At 38.8% G+C, this 21170-nt stretch overlaps 1 protein-coding gene across 4 annotated transcripts in view; it reads left to right on the top strand.

Moving 5' to 3' along the window:
- Positions 1–1527: 1527 nt before the first annotated feature.
- Positions 1528–21170, top strand: part of SNX13 (sorting nexin 13) — a 138890-nt gene continuing 119247 nt past the window's right edge. For 2 of the 4 annotated variants that reach the window (XM_061165028.1, XM_061165027.1), the window contains exon 1: positions 1528–1749. In XM_061165028.1, coding sequence (XP_061021011.1) covers positions 1738–1749 — 12 coding nt within the window. In that variant the 5' untranslated portion in view covers positions 1528–1737. Of the gene's footprint in view, positions 1750–3838; positions 3859–21170 lie in introns of those variants that run through there. The other 2 variants (XM_061165030.1, XM_061165029.1) reach the window with 2 other exon arrangements.

The following is a 21170-nucleotide window of genomic DNA, read 5'->3' as shown; positions in this document are numbered from 1 at the left end:
TGTTTTATTTATACATTGGAACAGTTGTCTTTTTCCAGGTTCTTCCTTGTCTCTAGTACCTCTTCATTTCCCTTAGTATCTTAGACTAGATAGTATTTTCCAATCTTATGTCCTATTCATGGCTTATGCTGTCAATACCAGTAACACATTTTATTCTGTTGCAGAGGTCGGAATTTTGCTCGCCCTTTAATACAGAAATTATGTATCAGATGTAGATCAAAACAACACAAAATTACTTGCCTCAATTAGTTGAATGGAGTAAAATCAGGATTTATCTTGAATTTCTGACTACCAAAATGAACCATCCTGTTTCCTTGATGAGGAGGACACGAGGTAACAGCCCGTAACGCCTTGAGAATTTAAGAGTAATGTATTGAGTAAATTTCATTTTACACAATAGTACTACCGTTAAGGAAGAGGGGACGGGGCACTCCACTAGAGAGGAACTTCTACTGGTCTTAGTTTTCCGAAATGCCTGTGTATCTCCTTAAGAGATGGAAGGATTCTGCAGGTGAAATTTGAAAACTTGTCAATTTCCTTGGAAACTGGTTTCTTACAACAGGGCAACACACTTTGGGAGCACATTCAGGTAAACTATTTTCATTACAATTCAGGTAGAAGTGACTGCCTTGTTTCCTATATCGTAACTCATCCAGTTGCAGGTTTAGAACCGTGTCTGTCTCAGGGGCTTCTACGCATGCTGGGTTCCAGAGCTCTGACCCATTTAAGTTATGACTATTTACAATGATACCTGCTGAAATTTACTCACTATGATATACACACATACACACATTGCATCAAGAAGCCAGTAGAGCTGTACAGACCTCAGTTAAAAAGCAAAACTGGCTTTGATTTTTTAAAGAAATTTCTCACGAGGGGCAAAACCAAGCCCTCATTGTTATACAGGTGCTGGCCAATCATCGAATCAGCGGCAGTCTTAACTGCTACGATATGGGTAAAGCTGATATGCCTGTATCGCTTCCACTACCCGTTGCGCACCCCAGTAGAGAGGATTGGTAAGGACAAAGGAAAGTTTCTGGCAAAGTTTAGGAGAGGGACTGAGCAGGGAGCAGTTTCAGATCGTATTTAAGCCACAGACAGTGGAGAAAGACGAACATCCCCCGGCTGCTCTTAGATCGCCCCAGGGCCAGAGAAATGCGAGAGAGAAGTTTTTCTCCTGGACATCTGCCTCCTTATCCCCGAGACGCGCGAGGTCCGCCGCGCAATCAGTCGAAGCCTCGGCCTCCGTCGCTCCACCCCAGGGCCGACCGACCCCGGCGTGCGGCCGAAGATAAGCGGTCGCCTCGGGCGCTCGCGCCAGCTCCCGGGCCGGTCCCTCCCTGGGGCCTGTCTGCCCTCCCGACGGTCCCAAGTCAGCCAGTGCGCCCTGCCCCGGGCCCCTGGCCGCTACCGCCGAGCTGGTCTCCGGCCGCCCGCCTCCGTTTCCCCGCGCGCCGGCGCTATGGCGACAGTCACGAGACGCCGGCGGCCCCTGCGCCCGCCAATGGGAGCGCACGTCGCAGGGAGACGCGGACGTCGCTCTTCCAAGATGGCGGCGCGTCCGTCGCGAGCAGCCGGGCCGGGGGGAAGCCAGCGAAGCCGAGTAAAGCCGCCGCCCGGGAGAGGACTGAAGGAGCTGTTGCCGCCGTTGGCGGCGGCTCAGGCAGTTTTCGCTGCTGCTACGGCTGTTGCCATGCGGCGAGGCTAGGGAGGAGCTCACTTCCCCGGGGTGTAATAATGTTAACAGAGGTAAGCGGCGACGGCGGCCAGTGTTTACCTGTGAAGTGGGGAAGGGGCCGGCGCTGGCCGGTCAGATAGCATCATTTCAGCCGCTGGCGGGCCCGACCTTTGGTAGCGGGCCCCCGGGGCCGAGCAGCAGCGGGGATCCTACAAGTGCCCCTTGAATAGGAGCGGTGCTGACTCAACAGTCCCACCACCTCCAGCTTGCCTGTGCCTCTGGTTTCGCGGTTGCCACTTGCCCGTCGCCCCTGGCACTGGTCTCCCTCCTGCTGTCGCTGTGCCTCCTAACGCGCCGCTCCCTTCGTGGCGTCCCCTTACGCGTTGCTGTGTGGCAGCGTCGGTCTCTTTGCTGTTTCTTGTTCCCCTACGGTTTGCCCGAGGTGCCTCCCTTCTCGGGTCCCTGGCCTCTAGGGCCCTCCACTTCCCAACTCGGTCAGCATCCTGGGTTTGTCACTCGGCCAGTCTGGCTTCTTTACCCCCTCCACCTTGACTACTTCGTGAAGAGGACCTCTTTGTCTAAGGGGACACTTGGGTAGCCCGGTTACATTAACCCCCTATCGCTCACCCCTCACCTTTCGCTTAAATCGTGGGAATCGGAAAGTTGAGTTTAGCATCTGTCCTCTTGATTTGCTTAAGGCTCCTGTGGTACTTTCAGTGGAACAGTACCCCCCCCCCCCCCACCCCACCTTGGTCCTGAAATGGAAGTAGGGCAACTGTGACTAGCCAATCAGTTTCCCTTTTCTGTTGTCTGATGTCCATTGCAAAAAGCAGACTTTTTGAAGAAGCAGAGTTTGCCTTCTGTAGCAGTACTTTAAGGGGAAGAACAAAATTGATGTAACTAGGTACATGACCTCACACAGTTAGGTATTGTGGTGTATGCTCTTGGGTGTCATTGAAGATAAATTCTGAGGCGTGTGGATTTGAGGAAGTGTCTTAGAAGCTGCTCACTTGAAGTCCTGTGAAGATTCCAGTGTCAGCTGTCAGGGACTAGTTTGGGCATCTTTGTGGGCTGAACTAAGGATAGGAAGAAATTTTAATGGGCAATGGGAAGTATTCCTACTCGGACTGATAGAAATGTTTGTAGATGAGTGGCTTTTGTTGTGTGAAAACGTGGTAATAGAGTACTTACCTGTCCTACTTTATTGACTCTGAGGAACTTCATACTTTGATATTTGTACTTGATAATGTGTACAGAGCCTGGCATATGATGTGCCTGGTAAATCCTTATTGGTTGATTTTAGCTCATGTACTACTTATTTCTAGTAGTTTGTAGTTCATTCTGTATTTCTATATACTGCAATTTTTTTTTTTTTTCAGTCCAGTAGTTAATTTTATTCCCAGACATTATGGTACATCATAAGCTTCTGTTGTCATTAGCAGTATTAGGTTAGGAAAAAAAGATAAGTATCAGAAGTTTCATTTTTACCTTTAGTGTGATATTTTGTGGGAAAGATTATTAGCCTTATAATTTTTCAGTGCTGTTGATAATATACAGTATTTTATGAGATGATCTTTTGGTTAAATTTGGCTTAGGTTAGCAGCCATTGAAGAGTTGTAATGCTTTCACATGAATTCAGTGCCTACTAGTAAAATAGGGAAGACTGAACGTCCTAAGCGTCTGTGTTGTATTGTTTAAATTATTTTTTGGCCATGCTACATGGCTTGTGGGATCTCAGTTCTCTGACCTGGGATTGAACCTGGTCCGTGGGCAGTGAAAGCCTGAAATCCTAACCACGAGGCCACCTGGGAATTCCCCTTAACTTCTCTATTTTAAAATAATTTCATGTTTCAGTGAGATATTTTCAATAGTAAGTCAGTCATTGGAGTTAGATGTGCTTCAGTGCTGTGTGTGTGTATGTATGTACGTGTGTGTGTGCTGCACTTAGCTTTTAAGAGTCAGAGCCAGGGTTCCAACCTCGGCTATCTCTGCTGAGTCCATTGTTAACAACTACCCTGGATTGCCTGTCCAAAGTAAGGCCCAGATTAAATGCTACTTGGGTCTTATCTATGTTTGTGAGTAATCATTTTATAGATTAGAAATCTGAAGCCCAGATACTTGTCCAGGGCCAAACAACTATTAGTGGCAGAGGCGAAACTGGAATCCCATCTCCTGACTAGGTACAGAACTCTGACTATTTTGCTCCCTCTGAGTAATTTTCAGCTCTCTTCATAGGTTTTAAACCGTACTGCTTCTTTGTCTGAATATTGTAGTAGATAAACTGAAAATTATTATTACTCGAGAAAGACTTTTTTGCTTGACCTAAGGTTTTTTTGGACCACATTCAGAAATAGTCCTGTTTTGAAATATTTTGGATGTAAAATGATATTCAGTATTGATTTACTAAAATTGTAGTGTGGGATTTCTTCTTACTGCTTCTCTTTGTGCTAACTTAGATATCAGCATGTTTGGGGGCTGTGACTTGTTTTATGTGAGATCTCAAAATGTGTAATGATGAGTTCTGTTCAGTGAGCGTATGCTGTGCTCAGAAAGTGGGGAATCGTACAGTCTGCTCAGTTCTTTCATATCACAGCACTGGGGCAGGTGATAGCCCCATTAGCCAGATAAGAAGACTGAGGTTGATAATTAAAATAGCTTGCTTAAAACAACTGGTTGAGTCAGTAATCATACCTAGAAACTCATTCCAAATTGTTTCTTGTTTCTGTGGCTCAGTATGGAATGCATCATTAATCTTTTTTTTGTAGCTCATAATCATCAGTACACTGTTTTGAGTTTGGTTTTTTTTTTTAAACTGAAGTGGGGATGTAAAAAATATACCTACTTAATGTAACATTCATATCAAATGAGAATAATAAACATTCATGTGAAACTTTTCACTTTTGCATTTTGTCAGACTAGGTCTTTGAAACCTTTGCAGAAGTGAGAAACCGTGCAAGTGATCAATTAAGGGCTACATTAAATTAAGCTGAAAGGAAAATTTTCTCCAGTTGAGCAAATTCATTTGTATACACTGAACTTAGAAACCTGTGAGAAGAGGGAGGTGGGAGGGGGGATCGGGATGGGGAACACATGTAAATCCATGGCTGATTCATGTCAATGTATGACAAAAACCACCACAATATTGTAAAGTAATTAGCCTCCAACTTAAAAAATAAATAAAAAAAACAACAACAAAAAGAAACCTGTGAGATATGATAGGTTAGTGTGAATTGAAAGTAGATCATCATGCTGTTTTTTTCTTTTTTTAATGTAAAGAGAAGTTATTAACATAGTTCTCAATTTAAGTTTTTTGACTTTGTTTTGTTTTCATTCTAAATACTATTGAAGTATTTAGAAGACTCACTAGGTGTATTTGTGTATTTGTGTCCTTTGCATTTCCGTATATGGATGAGAGGATTTTTTTTTTTCCCACTTAATGTCCATTTAACCTTTTTTTCAGGACTTCTTAATTTTATTGTTCTTCCTAGAACATTTGTCCAATAATTTGTAAATACTGTATTTGAAAATTATTTGTTTAATGCTCACTTACTTACCCTCTGTGTGCGTGCTAAGTCGCTTCAGTCGTGGCCAACTCTGCGACTCTATGGACTGTAGCCCGTTGGGGTCCTCTGTCCATGGGGATTCTCCAGGCAGGAATCCTGGAGTGGGTTGCCATGCCCTCCTCCAGGGGATCTTCCCTAACCAGGAATTGAACTCCCATCTCTTCTGTCTACCTGCATTGTTAGCACCACCTGGGAAGTGCCACTCTTTTTAAAACAGTGAATTTCAACATATCAGACTTAGGGTACGGGTAAGTGAGTAGTTTACCTGATAATTTTTTTCAGTTAATCTGACTTTTCACAACACTTGAATGAAATATTTATTAGTGAATTTTCATTAAACACACTTTTAAAAGCGATGGGGGATATTATTTCTGAGTATTATTACAGAGAACTAAAGGTATAAAAGATGTAGTAAAATATGCTGAATTTGGTCCAGTGCCATGGCATACTCTGGAGGCTGTCTTTGAATAAGAACCAATCAGCAGTCTGTTGACCTGCATGCTTTTAAAAATAGTGAATAAAAATTGTAGTTATTTAAACTTAGTAGTTGTTTGGGTTGTGTGTAAATATGGGGCATTAGTAAATGTTACTTACAGGTGTGCTAAGTAAGTTCCATACAGATTTATTGATTTTTTTTGGGTATATTAGTGCTAATTTTTGATTTTGTGGTTAACAAATATGTACAAATGGGTACGGCATAAGCTGCTGCTGCCCCTTTAGAAGTCCCAGGTTAATAGTTGTTAAGGGAGTACAATTTTGTGGTTCAAATATATTTGGAAGATTTGCCTACGGGAAATTAAATAGGACTTCTTATAGCTTTTGATAGGTGATTTACTCTCAGAGAAGGTGTTAGAATTTGTGTCATATTGCATACAGACTGTGATAGTTTTATGTGTCGACCAGCCCTGGAGTGTCACATTAAACATTATTTCCGGGTATAGTGGTGAGGGTGTAACTGGATGAGGACAAGATTAGCATTTGTTTGTTTTTTTTTTTCAAGATTAGCATTTGAAGTGGTGGACTCCTTACAGTAGATTGCTCTCCCCAGTGTGGGTGGGCACTGTCCAGTCTGTTGAGGGCCTGAGGAAGACAATGGGAAGAAGGAATTTGCCCCTTTTTTTCTGCTTCATTGTTTGAGTGTCATTTCATCTTCTACCCTTGGGCCATGATTTATACCGTCAGCTTCCCTGATTCTCAGGCCTGTGGGCTGAATTACACCACTGGCTCTCCTGTTCTTCCAGCTTGCAGACGGCAGATGGTGGGACTTCTCAGCTTCTGTAAGATTGTGAGCCAGTCCCTCATAATAAATCTCTTAAAAAAAAAATTTCTGTTGGTTCTGTTTCTCTGGAGAACCCTGACTTAATATAAAGACTTAAAAGAATTTGTTGTATTTTGCTTTGGGAAACCCTGAGATGTGATGAGTTGTGCATCAGGGGAGATCTTTGGACTTTCAGAGCTCTTTTTGAAACACACACACACACACACACACACACACACACACACACACACACACACACACACACACACGCCTGCTCATAGTAAGTGCTTAAGAAAAAATTATGACTTGATTTTGTTGATTAATATATTTGTTCAGAGACATACACTTGGGTTGAATTATTCCTTAAGTGATGTGATCTGTTTATTAATTAATGACATTTTAAAGGCTACTAACCAGAACGAGAACCATAGGCCCATTGACATTCAAAGGATGTTAAGAGGTGGGAAAGAGATTTTACAAGGGAAGTATAAGGACATCACTGTCTAGAATGAGGTCACCTTGTCACTCTACATACGAGTTTGTTTAGGATCTTCTGACAAACCAAGTTGAATATTGTCAGCCATTTCTCAAGAACTCTTGAAGGACCTATGTTTCATTTTTTTGTCCCATTGATTCCAGATTTTCAGAGAGCTTATACATAAATTATTCTTACTTCATATTTATTTCCATTATATTTTATTATTGTAGCACACATATGCCCATTTTTCATCACTTCTGATTAGCAGATAGCTAACTCATTGATAGAACAGCAAACCAAAGCAAATATGTTTGAATTTTTTTAGTTAAACCCTATAACGTTATATTAGGTAAGTTTCGCTTTTCCATTTGGCATTTCAGAATATTAAAAAAGAGGTTTTAGATTTCTATAACCATCCTTGGATGTCCTGGGTTTGGAGATACTAATGTTCAGATGGATTGTTCCAAAGTTTGTTTTGACCACTGTTTCACAAAAATTGGGCTTCCCTGGTGGCTCAAATGGTTAAGAATCTGCCTGCAGTGTGGGAAATCTGGGTTTGATCCCTGGGTTGGAAAGATCCCTTGGAGAAGGGAATGGCAACCCACTCCAGTATTCTTGCCTGGAGAATTCCATGGACAGAGAAGCCTGGCGGGCTATAGTCTGTGGGGTCGCAGAGAGTCGGACACAACTGAGTGACTAACACTTTCACTTTCACAAAAATTGATATAAAATAGTTTCTTAACTAGTCCACTGTGTTTAAAAGTTTTGCACTAATTGCGACAAGTTTATGAAATTATTTTGAGGAAACATGGAATTAAATTTGGAAGAACTGAGTACAAATGTTTGTAGTTTAAAAGATAACAAGGCATTGGTTTGTGAATAGTAAGGCCACTTCAGAAATGGCTCTTCATTTCTGTGTGCAGTAACTAGCAGCACATACATAGAGTTTTGCAGATTGTAAAAGGTGCTTTATCTCTTAATCATCACATTGTTAGATGTGCTTATGTTTATGTTCAGTGTCTTCTCTAGTTTATCTATGGAATAGAGTATGCTTAAAGAGAGGAAAAAAGGCTATGAGAGGATGTTTGAACTAGATTGTTTCAGGTGGGATCACTTAAGCTCTGTTAGCTGACTAATAGTGGAAAAGGAGAGAGCATGAGCTTCTGGAAGAGGAAGAAAATGGGTTCTATCATGGTTGAGAGTTTCTGATGCTGGCCACTCACTAACTAGCTGTTTGATGGCAAAGCTGTGACTTTATGGCATTCCTGTGTGAGGTTCAAGGCTGTAACTTTTTTAACTGTGTTTTGAAATTTTGTGGTTTCAGAGACCAAGTGCCCCCTCAATTGGTGGTACTTTAACATTGATTTAACATTTTTGAATCAAGTGGACAGCTCTGTTTTATCATATTAAAAATGATTAAAATTTGAATAATAGGTTGGAGTCATGGTGTTGCATACTTTGTCTATTAGCTACCTCAGTAAGTGAGGCTACCCAAATATGACCTATATGTTAAGCATTACAGGGATAAGTCTTAACTTCATGATTTATTTATGATGTGACACTGGGGAAGTTGTTTGAACTTTCTGAGTCTTAGTTTCCTTCTGTGTAAAACAGAGATGATACCACCTTCTTAGTTACTCTCATATTGTTGTAAAAATTGAATAAATGGTAGAGTAGAACTCTTTGTAAACTGTCAATTGTTATACAAATATTAGTGGTTAATATATAACTTTTTTTCTCTTTATGCTTTGCACTTACATGAATTCAAACCCTAGGCGCTGTCTAGCTTTATGGCTCACAGGCTTCTCAGTGGGTGGGTGGATCCCAGGAGAAAAGAGGGTGTCCTCTGGCTATTGGTACAATTACAGGGGAGTCAGGGATTGGACTGAAAGAAGGGAAAGAAAAAAAAAATACTGACAGCATGTCTTGGCAGCTAGTGATGAGGATAATTCTTGTGTGGTTTGGTAAACTGATTCCAAAGAATTCTGAAAGGGAAGGTCCGAAAAATATTTTGGAAAAGGTTGCTTATTTGGGGGTTCATAGTCATTTGTGTGTACATATTATGAAATATTTGTGGCAAAAGAAATCTTTTATTTTTAACCAACCCATGGTAAGTTCTAAAGAGGAAAAGCTCTTGTTTAGTACAGGGTTTAAAAAGCTTTGGTAGTATCTTGTACTGAAGATTACTTTTTGTGGGTCACTTTGGTTACCAAACGCACATACCCCTACTGTGTGGTAGGCACATGCTAGTTCTGGTGCTGAAGTTGCATCTGACCTGAAACCTCCCCTCAGAAAATTCACCATCAGAGCTAAATGTTGGCAGTTTGGCCATCATTCAGCTGAAGCCTTGAGTTTGTTTTTTTTTTTTTTTGGTCAGAATAAAACAAATAATATAATTAAAAGGTGAAAAATTAAGAAGAATAATAGTTTGGAGAATTTGTAATTAATAGGTGATTACTTGCCTTTTTTTTTTTTTTTTAATAACTCCAGGTGAAACTACCCGTTTGGATGAGATGGCAGTTCTAAATGAACCGCTTCTTACAAGTGAAGAGTTAGTCTTAGCCCTCTTCCACTGTCTCTGTTTGCGCCAAGCTAATTCACAGAAGTAAAAAAAATCAGTGAATTTGTCTTTTTTTGTTTGCTTTGTTTTTCTGAAAAAAGCTCTTTATTGCTCCGAAAGAGGTCTACCAAATTTTACTGAAAGACCTAGCTGAATTCCATTACCTTTCTAAAAGTAATACTTGTCCCTACCCTCATATATTACATATTCATATAAACTCCCGAATACGCGGTTTACCATTGTGTTCCCAGTGTCTGGAACAGAGCTTAACACTCAGTCCTCCCTAAATAGCTGTCGAATAAAAGAATGTTGAATATTCCCTTCAATAAAATGAAAGTAAATTGAAAAATTACTAGGATAAAAATTGTCTTTGATAGATTTAAACTGTCACATTAATTACCCTTTAAAGACTGGTTGGTATCTAACTCCATAAGGGTTTTTAAAATAGTACACTGTGGTTGAAAATTATGTTTGGGATCACAAAACACACAAAAGTTTGACCCAAAAAAAAGCTAACATTAGGCATTTAGTTAGAATGTAATTCTCTTTTAATTTTTCCTACAGGGAGAAATATGATTAGGTTGGTGTTGCTTTTATGTAATAAATTATAAATGCAAGAACAACTTGGATTGTACTCTGTATCTCTTACTGCTGTGTTTTTATGATTTCATTTGTATCCCAGAACTAGGTAACCTAATAGTAGTACAGTGACGCAGATTTTTCTGTGCTTTGTGGAGTGTGTCATGTTTGTATGACCTTTAATGCTGTCTTGAAATTTGCAGGAGTGAAAATTTGGTCATGAATTTCAAAAATTTGGAAATTTGGGGAGTACATTTTCTAGGAGGGCAGCTGCTACCATGATCTCTTACCTAAAATATTTTTCCGTGTCACTCTTACTGTTTGCTCATTTCACTCATCTCTGTTTCCATTGTGTATTCGGAAATAACATGTACCAGAAAAGTGTAATAAAATAATTCTGCTCTGTTCAGTGGTGAAAATTAAACTGGTTTAATAATCTTTCAGTTAGTACCAGAGGCTCATATACAATCTGGAATAATTCAGCATTGTTAGATTATTGCACTGTTTTCTCCCATTTCCTGAGGGACTTTTAATTCTGATGCAGCTAAGAGACTCCTAAGGTGAATTCTGCTTTGCTTTTGACTTTAGCCCGGCATTATTGGAGAGTCTTTGAGTGTTAACTCCCATTTAAATCTGACTTGCTTTTGCTCCTGGAACCCTGGAGTTATTTTTAGCCTGGCTGTGGTTTGGCACGTGAGAGAGTATGTGATTCTTTGTATTGTGACATCTTTTATTTCCAGGCTGACGTTGTGTGACAACAGGACATGTATGGAGAATGGCCCTTGGGGTCACTGGCATTTGAGGCTTGGAATTTATAAAACTGGTTGAAGTGGTACAGTTTTCATGGAAGAGTTGAAATAAATTTTGTTTGGGAAATTTATTTTGTTGGGAAATAAATTTTGTTGGGAAGAGTTGAAATAAAATTTCACCTCAGTTTAATTTCACCTGTTTGGGGAAATAATGGTCTGATTTTAAGATACTCTGATACTACATATTACCAATGTTTCTCCAAGTCATAATATATCTTAGAATTTGTTGTTGATTTCTCTTCCTGAGATTATTTGAGGTGGCATTTTTTTTTTCCTCAGAATTTTCCTGAGGGTGTTAATTAGATTGCAACTATTAATATAACCAGCTACTTTAATATCCAGTGTTAATTGCTAATATCTGATGCTTTTTTCTTGTGTACTACCTGAGTGCTCAACACTTAAACTGTTGCAATGGTCTAATCCTGGTAAGAGTTAGCAGAATAAGAGGAAATGGGCTAGAGGGAGGTAGGAGACAACTTGAAATGTATAGCACAACAAAAGTATGGAAAAAGAAACTGAAATGATAGGCTGTACAAATAATGGGTATATTAATTATATAAAAATTTTAGAAAAGTTGATTAGGCTTAAGAGTATTTTATATAAAAAATATTTTTTGAACCAAGTTCTACAAGTTAATGTCTGATAGCTCATAATATTCAGTCAAATACTAAGCACTAATGCAAAATTTATAGGACTGCAGAAGTTAGTGAGGTTCTCTCTCTGCTGGAACTCGATTGTTATCATCTATGTCTTTGTCTCTTCTAATCACAGATTGAACATTCTTACATTCTTGGTTTCTGAAGAAGAGTACATGCTTTTGGTTAAGACTGACAGTTGGTGTCAGATTATTTGGATATGAATCTGTAAGTTTTGTCAGTTTGGAGTATTTTGACCTTAGAAAGTTATTAACCTTTATCAACCTCAGTTTTCTCATTGGTGTAACTTTTAAATTAATGATCCTTAGCCCATAGGGTTGTTCTCAGTGTTAAGTGAAATAGCATGTTAAGTACCGCACACAGTATTTCCCACAGTAACACCCAGATAATTTCTAGATTTTATTATTTCCTCAGAAGTAAATAATAAGTGGTTAATTTTTTAAAACCATTTGTTTAATATCTGTTTGCATATCTATTTTTATATTTGAATATCTGTTTAATATCTGTTTTTTGTGTTTTGTCTTTGTTTCATTGGATAAGTTTTAAAATGTCAAATCAAATAAAGTAATTCCTTTTTGACCCAGATGATCTCATTGTTCCCTTACTTTCTCAGTTTTTGTTAACTTTCTAATTTATGTATTGCACTAGGGCTAAATTTAGACTAAATATCAGGAGGACATCAAGAGAGGTGACACTTGTATACCATGACCATAACTAGAACTTTTGACTGACTGATCATTTCTTCTGGCCATTAAAGCTGTTACTATAGATGAAGTGAAAGAAAAAGTTGTAGTATTCTCATGTTATACTTTAAAAAGTGTCAGCATTGTGTAGTTTTCTGCTATGGGAAATACTGTGGTTCTTGTCAGTTTAATCAAGCTTTATGTAGAGTAACTCAGAATTTATATAAGCTTTTCTCTTGAATTGTTCCTTTATAGAGAATAGAAAGATGAGAAATGTTAAAATCCTTTGTTTAAAAGAAAATACGTAGTTAACTTGGTTGGTATTAGTAGTACTGTACAGTAGGTTAAGAAAAGGACTTTCATTTGTAAGTTATTAATTGTACTCTACATGTAAATATGGGTATTAAGAACATAAATAATTGCAGTTCCTTTACTCAGCATCTCCTTATCTGCATTCCTGTAAAAGCAATAAATTGTTATATTCAAGGAGTGGAGTGTTCATGTGATAACAATGTTTACTTAGCTGAAGATTGTGCCATCAGGGTCTTCTGTGGGTGAATCTGTGTCTGTCTCTGTTTTCCTTACTATAGTTGTTTTTGCCTCCTTGTCGTTTTGCTTTGTGGATATGTTGATTTTTTCTCCCTCATCTCTGTCTTTTATTATTCTCTTCTTTCAGTTGCCTCCTTAGCACAGCACAGTCTCATATTATTCTCTTCTGTGTCTGTAGTTCTGCAGGTTCCTTTCTCAGTTTTTTCCCTTGACCTTCACCCTTTTTTCTCCCTCTGAAGTAAATTTAACAGGCCACAATAAAGAGTTTAACTTTTATTTTTTTAAGTTATATTCCACTTAATGGATTTAAAAATATTTTCCATTGCTAATTTAAAAGGCAAATGTATACACAGTTTATGTATATATTTTAAATAATACAACTCAGTATAACTTCCTTTTGTGTTGTATGCCTTCTTGTCTGAATTTATTGATTAAAAAGCCTCATAATATCAGAGTTAATAAATGATGTTGAATTTTATTTTTTATGTGAATCAAGAGTATCTTGTAGTACTTTCAGGATTGTTGTTTTGTTGAGTTGTTACTGTACAGCCTTTAGGAACATGAAGGAAATTTTTCTGAACCTGTATCAACTCTAGAATATACCTTGGAAAGTTATCTGAATAGTAATACCTACAAAATCTACATCAGATTCTTAAGGAGTACCAAGGACTTTAAGATATGTCAGTTTAGTCACTTCGGGTTTTTCTGATAAATAGAATTTTTAAATCTTAATAAATCCCTTTTATTTGATTCCTTAGATACGTGTGCAGAATTTTGCCCATCACCTCCACATCATTAAAAAAAACAAAAACAAAAACCTACTCGAGAGCCAGTGTGAAATCATGGTTCAGGACATGTTTGAATTTTAAACCAAGCTTAGTTCGTGGTCCGCTTCTGTGTCTTAAGCTGTTCTTCGTCTATAGATTAAAGTTAGTAATATAACATGTCATAGAGTTGTTGTGAGAATTAGAAATATATGTAAAGTGGTTAGCAAAGCACGAAGCAGTTAATACTAAGCACTCCTTTAAAATAGGATGCTTCTTTTCATAAGAAGGAAAAGGAGAAGTAGGAGATTGGTGACAGTTCAGTATTAGGCTGTGCTTTGAACATCTAACTACTGGGACTTTCCTTTTGTTATCTATTATGGGGAAAAGCAGAAGTTGAATTGTCGATTTTGGGACTTTTTTTTTTTATTGTTAAAGTCTTATATGAATGAGGCAAAGGGACACTTATGAATGTGGCCTGTTTTATCTTATATTCTAGTTATCTGCCGTGGTAAAAGTTTTGTGTACTTTAGTAGAGAACAGTTTGGCAGTCTTCTGTTGTTTTAGCTAAATTCATTCTTTCTAACTTACTTTTGTAAGAGGAGCTTAAGGTAATTTGCTGTGTGATTGAGTTTATTTTCCCACAAGCCACATGGGAGGATTCTAGTCTCTTTACATTCTTAAGAATATTTATTATTATCTGTATCTCAGTAGTGGTTTTGATTTGCATTTCCCTAACGTCTAATAGAGTTTTCCCGGTGGCTCAGTGGTAAAGAATCCACCTACCAAAGCAGGAGACGTGGGTTTGATCCTTGGGTCAGGAAGATCTCTGGAGAAGGAAATGGCAACCCACTCAAGTGTCCTTGCCTGGAGAATCCCATGGACAGAGGAGCCTTGTGGGCTACAGTCCATGTGGTCACGAAACAGTTTAATACGACTTAGTGACTAAACAACAACAAGCATGTTCTGAGTCTCTGGGTCTTGACTGTGCAGATCCCTAACTAGGCTGGCTTATTCTTTGAGCAGCACTCCATGTCTAGGAGTCACAGATCAGTCATGATTGTCTTGAGGATCGTTTCTAACTGTGGTCCAACTGCCTCTTCACAGTTGCTTGCAGCAATGTGTCTGCCCTAATCACCTCCACCTTGTTACTATTATACTTACTAATGTTTAAAAATTTTTATTTACTACTTAAGTAAACCTTGACAATATACAAATTAGTTCAGTCACTCAGTCGTGTCTGACTCTGTGACCCCACGGACTACAGCACGCTAGCCTTCCCTGTCCTCTGTATCTTCCAGAGCTTGCTCAGATTGATGTCCATTGAGTCAGTGATGCCATCCCACCATCCCATCCTCTGTCATCCCCTTCTTCTCCTGTCTTCTGTCTTTCCCAGCATCAGGGTCTTTTCCAGTGAGTTGGATCTTCCCATCAGGTGGCCAAAGTATTGGAGCTTCAGCTTCAGCATCAATCCTTCCAATGAATATTCAGGACTGATTTCCTTTAGGATGGACTGGTTTGATCTCCTTGCGGTCCAAGGGACTCTCAAGAGTCTTCTCCAACACCATAGTTCAAAAGCATCAATTCTTTGGCACTCAACTTTCTTTATAGTCACATCCATTCATGACTACTGGAAAAATCATAGCCTTGACTAGATGGACCTTTGTTGGCAAAATAATATATCTGTTTTTTTTAATATGCTATCTAGCATATTAAAGGAAGGTCATAGCTTTCCTTTCAAGGAATAAGCGTCTTTTAATTTCATGGCTGCAATTACCATCTGCAATGACTTTGGAGCCCAAGAAAAAAAGTTTGTTCCTGTTTCCACTGTTTCCCCATCTATTTGCCATGAAGTGATGGGACCAGATGCCATGATCTTAGTTTTCTGAATGTTGAGTTTTAAGCCAACTTTTTCACTCTCCTCTTTCACTTTCATCAAGAGACTCTTTAATTCCTCTTTGCTTTCTGCCATAAGAGTGGTGTTATCTGTGTATCTGAGATTATTGACGTTTCTCCCAGCAATCTTGATTCCAGCCTGTGATTCATCCGGCCTGGCATTTCACATGATGTACTCTACATATGAGTTAAATGCCTTGATGTACTCCTTTCCCAGGTTTTTTTTTTTTTTTTCTTTCCCAGTTTTGAAGCAGTCTGTTGCTCCATGTCCAGTTCTAACTGTTGCTTCTTGACCTGCATCCAGACTTCTCAGGAGGCAGGTCAGGTGATCTGCTATTCTCATCTCTTGAAGAATTTTCCATAGCTTGTTGTGATCCTCACAGTCAAAGGCTTTAGCATAGTCAGTGAAGCAGAAGTAGATGTTTTTCTGGAACTCTCTTGCTTTTTCTGTGATCCAGTGGATGTTGGCCAATTGATCTCTGGTTCTTCTGCTTTTCTAAATCCATCTCGAACATCTGGAAGTTCTCGTTTCATGTACTATTGAAGCCTGGCTTGGAGAATTTTGAGCATTACTTTGCTAACGTATGAGATGAGTGCAGTTGTGCAGTAGTTGGAGCATTCTTTGGCATTGCCTTTCTTTGAGATTGGAATGAAAACTGACCTTTTCCAGTTCTGTGGCCACTGCTGAATTTTTCAAATTTGCTGGCATATTGAGGGAAGCACACTTACAGCATCATCTTTTAGAATTTTAAATAGCTCAGCTGGAATTCCATCATCTCCACTATCTTTGTTTATAGTAATGCTTCCTAAGCCCCACTTGACTTAGCAGTCCAGGATGTCTGGCTCTAGGTGAGTGATCATACCGTTGTGGTTATCTAGGTCATTAAGTATCCATTTTTTAAGATTTTTTCCATAGCAAATTCATTTTAAAGGTTATGTATTGAGCTATTCCCTTACTATTACCATAGTTTGACTAACTGTTTCGCCCTGCTTTCTTCAGCAAGGTGTTAGTTTCATGTTTTTCACGTGGTGAAATGCAAGTTTTATGATCATGATCATTGCTTGATAGAAATAAACACCCATGATAGTGTTGTCCCTTAAATATTTAAATGACTGTTGATTGAATGTAAATAAAATGAGTTAAGGATATGGTGTGTCTTTCGTAGGAAAAGTGATATGTGTAGTTTAAAAATAATAAAGTATTATTTGCAATATATATATTAAGGGGCTTCCCTGGTGGTTCAGACGGTAAAAGCGTCTGCCTACAATTCGGAAGACTTGCGTTCAATCCCTGGGTCAGGAAGATCCCCTGGAGAAGGAAATGGCAACCCACTCCAGTACTCTTGCCTGGAGAATCCCATGGACAGAGAGCCTGGTGGACTGCAGTCTGGGGTCGCAAAGAGTCGGACATGACTGAGCGACTTTTATTAAAAAAGTTCATGCAGCTTGGAAAGTAAACCAGTTTAGAAGACTGTTTAGTAAAAAGTGAAAGTGTTATTTGCTTTCTCTGTTTTAAAAACAGTCTGGGTACTTACTTCCATACCTTTCCCTATGTTTAATACACATGAGAGAATATTTTCATTAAATTAAAAATTTACTCTTAAAGGTGGCAATGGAAATTATCTTTTCCTGCTTTTGTAAGCTTCTGAAGTGTTTGTCTGTGTCTCCTTTTTCCGGTAGAGTTTGTTTGTTGTTGCGCTCTGTACTCCTGTCTTCTCTTCCCTCTCCCTGTAGAGAGCTGCTCACTGAATTGATCGGACACAGAAACCAAGGGCAAGTTACGGCTAAGTGTTAAGCTGCCAGTTAATGATAAGAAGGTAGTCTGGTGAAGATTATCACTAGGAAAAAAATACTGATGTGTTATAACACTGATTTAGATGATTGGTGAGAAGATCTGTGTATTCTGGATATACTTATTCAGGGAAGACTGGATGTGCCAGATGTTATTCTTGGCACCAAGAATACATCAGTGAACAAAACATACCCTGTTTATGTCCTCATGAGACTTAGAGCATATGGTATAAACAGGGAAATAAGCAGACAATTCCAACTTAATGTGATAAATGAAGATAGTGGCAAGAGAGTGGTTGAAATGGTGAGCTGTGGAGTCTGATCTGGATAGGGAAATGAATGCAGAAGTAGGCTAAGTAAGGAGAAAGTAGAAGAATTAGGCATCTGCAATTTTGAATAATAATGAAAAATAGATTTAACAGGTTTAAATAGTGGAGAACTGGAAGATTGTGAACAGAGGGTAAGATAGTCACATTTCCCATCCAGAGAAGACAGAGTGTTGAAGTTTGATGTGTGGTCTTACAGTGGGAAAAGTGGACTTGCAGTGAAAGTTGGTGGAGGTGAAATGCTTATGATGTTAACAGCAGAGTTGGGAGTTCCCTGGTGGTCTGCTGGTTAGAGTTTAGCACTTTAACTGCTGTGGCCCGGGTTCAGTCCCTGGTTGGGGAACTGATACCCCACAAGCTCTGCAGCGTGTTCAAAAAAACAAAGCAAAACAAAGAGTGTTGAATGGATATATGTTGAAATAATTCAAGGTTATATAGTACTTAGGATAGAGAAGCTTGTCATGTGCTGCGTGTCAAGAGTTTTGAGTGAATGATTAGGAATGCCTTGGGGATCAGTGGTTTGTACCTGTGACTGCATATTGCAGAATCACCTGGGGAACTGTGCAGACTGCCAACGTTACTTATCCTAGCTTTGCTGCACGTTAGGTCATCCAGTGGCCAATTCCCAGCCTCAGCTGTTCTGATTTAATTTGTATGGGGGTGTAATCTGGCCAGTGGGACTTTAAAAGCTCCTCGGTAATTCTGATGTGCAGCAATTGCACTGTGACAGGTTTGTTTGTGTTTTTTTCCTTTTTAGCGGAGCCTGGCTGAGAGTTATGGTTAGGACTGTGACCCTTCATTGTGAAGTTGGGATACTTGATAAATGAAAGAGTAAGCAACCTTTGAGAGTGCTGCAGGGGAAGCGGCTTTTACGTAAAGCAAACAGTGAAATTGTTGATGATATAGGTGCATTTATTTTTATCGTAGAGCAGAATAAACCCAGAGGGAGATTTTGGGAGGAAGGGAAGCAATGGGAAGTTGGATAAAGGAGGAAGTAACAAGAACAGTACAGGGGGTAGAGTACAGGAGAGGACTGATAACTAATAAATTTATCTTTTGGTAATGACAGGACAACGTCAGCAGGGCATCATGGGTTCAGAATTGGTCTGGAAAATATACTCAGTGGTCCCATGGTCGATGAGAGTTGGGAGTTGAGTGAATGGCTCTCAGGAGTCAGTTTAAGACCTGGATGGGCTGAACTTCATAGGAAGTCCTAGCTCTGTATTCTTCCCTCTGTTAAGGGATGTGGATTGGTTGTGTAAGATCCATGGAGAAGCCCAGCATTTCACACTGCTGTTCCACAAGCTCCTAGGGGAGTGTTGAGAGGACTGGTCTTTTTTGTTACCACAATAGCAGGAGGCAGCTCTGGAGTGTCAGGGTCTGGTTAGTTCTGCCCAGCATAGCTCTTCTCACTCCAGCGTGCTTGCTTGTGTGAGTTGGACCCTCTGCTGTACCTAATAATAGCAAAGCCTTTGCTTTTTCTTTATTTTTACACTTGATGCTTTTCAGGAACAATTTTAATTGCACAACTCCAGATTTTTTTCAGTGTTGAGGAAATGGTGTAGACTTAGAAACTGTGAAAAAAGGGACTTTGTATATTACCTAAGGAAACTTTATTTGTACATTGGAATTTTATGCATAGAGGATTGAGATGAGTTTCATAAAGAAACCATTCAGTCTGATTAACTAAAGTATAAACTGTATATGGAACTAGAAATTTATAATTGTTTCACCGATTCAAATTTGTCAGAATAAATTACTGCAATTCATTTGTTTAATTTGATACATAACTTGACCTTTTTTGCATTGTTAAACTTGAGAGATGTCAACAGAGTGTAGCAAATTTATTTTTCTTTTAAATTAAAACTTTTTAAAGTATAATACTAGTAGACTTCAAGAGCTACTTTAGTTACACAAATGAACTATGGAATTACTTTTGAAAGACGAGTTCATTCAAAAGCATAAAAAATTTTAATGTATTTTTGGTCACAATAGAGTAAGTAGTAAAGTAGTCAGTTTGGTAGTAGCTGGATATATAAATAAGAAAATTGTATGCTAAGTGGAAAATATACTTTTGCATAATTACAGTATATTATATAAGTTAGTAATTAAAACCCATGTGCCCTTACTAAGCAGAACATATGTCCATGATTAAAAGCTGTTATACTTTTTAAAATTAATTGATTTTGTATTCAGTGATCTTATTTCACGTTTGAATTATGAAGGGAAAATTAACTTTTTGATGTTGTGACACCAAGCATACGATGCCTATGATGGGTCATAGGGGTTTAGGTTACATCGAAAAGATGCTTTTAATAGCCGGTTGTGACATGCGTCTTTTTTATATGTATCTTTTGTATTCATGGTTTTCAGATGTGCTTAGCAAGATGACTGAAGAGCAATTATTGGTAAATGATGCTTGTTTTCCTTTTCTCTTTTTTGGTTTGCATTCATTGATTTACCTATGTTTAGGTGGGTATGAATGGTACCCATTTTTCTAAAGCTCAATTGATATTTTTTTAAAAAAAGCTGTACAACTAGTCAGTTGTCTCAGTCATTTGTGGGCACATCTCAAAGTTTAGTTTGCCAGTACAGATTGAGACAATTCATAGGAGTGCTATTAAGATATTTCTTTGGCTGTGGCAGCTGACATCGTTGGCTTAAATTTTCTAGACCAAAATTATTTCTGCTCTACTGTATGGTGGGAGATTCCGGTAAGTCAGGTCAACATTTCTTATGTTAGAATATAGCCAAAGCTGCTTCCTGAGGAAAATTTTGGCTTGCTTATGCGGCTTTAGTCTGCCAACTTATAAGAGTTGTGAGAACAATAGTTAGGCTCTTTAGTATTTATGGTTTACCTCACTTTTAGCTGTATATATTAATAGAGTAAGGCTTCCCTGGTGGCTCAGAAGGTAAAGAATCTGCCTGCAATGCGGGAGATCTGGGTTTGATCCCCAGATTGTGAAGATCTCCTGGAGGAGGAGCTAGCGTGGCAACCCACTCTAGTATTCTTGCTTGCAGAAACAATCCCATGAACCTGGCAGGCTACAGTGCATGGGGTCCCAAAGAGCAGGACACGACTGAGAACTAAGGTCAGCACAGCATGGCACATTAATAGATTAGCTCTGAACCTGAAATACAGACTGCCGGGACTCAGTGACTGCGGTTACATAACACTCAGCACCTCTTAAAGCCCAAAGAATTGATGTTAAGGGAAAGTGCCTGAGAGTTATGTAATCCAGTCTTTCTTCTAGATTTGCAAATTTCATTTATTTATTTATAACTGTGGTTAGATTCTCTAACTTCTGTCCTTGGATATAGCATGACTACTAGAAAATTACAATCTTAGAACACATTAGTTTTACTTCTACAGAATTGCCTTTATTGACTTGCCTTTTAATGTTTATGTCCACCTAATTTAAGAGGCATTATGAGAGGCAGTTTTGTTAAACTTTCTAATGACTTTCATGGAAAACTGTCTGAGAACATTAACCAGTACTTCATGCTTTTTTTTTCCCCAGATAAATTCCTATTTGATACAATTCTTTAAAAATTCAGAGCTGCAGATATAGAGCAACTG

The sequence above is a fragment of the Dama dama genome, chromosome 18, assembly GCF_033118175.1.
Source record: "Dama dama isolate Ldn47 chromosome 18, ASM3311817v1, whole genome shotgun sequence".
Lineage (NCBI taxonomy): Eukaryota > Metazoa > Chordata > Mammalia > Artiodactyla > Cervidae > Dama > Dama dama.
The sequence above is the reverse complement of the archived record's forward strand: the minus strand, read 5'-3'. Positions and strand labels throughout refer to the sequence as shown.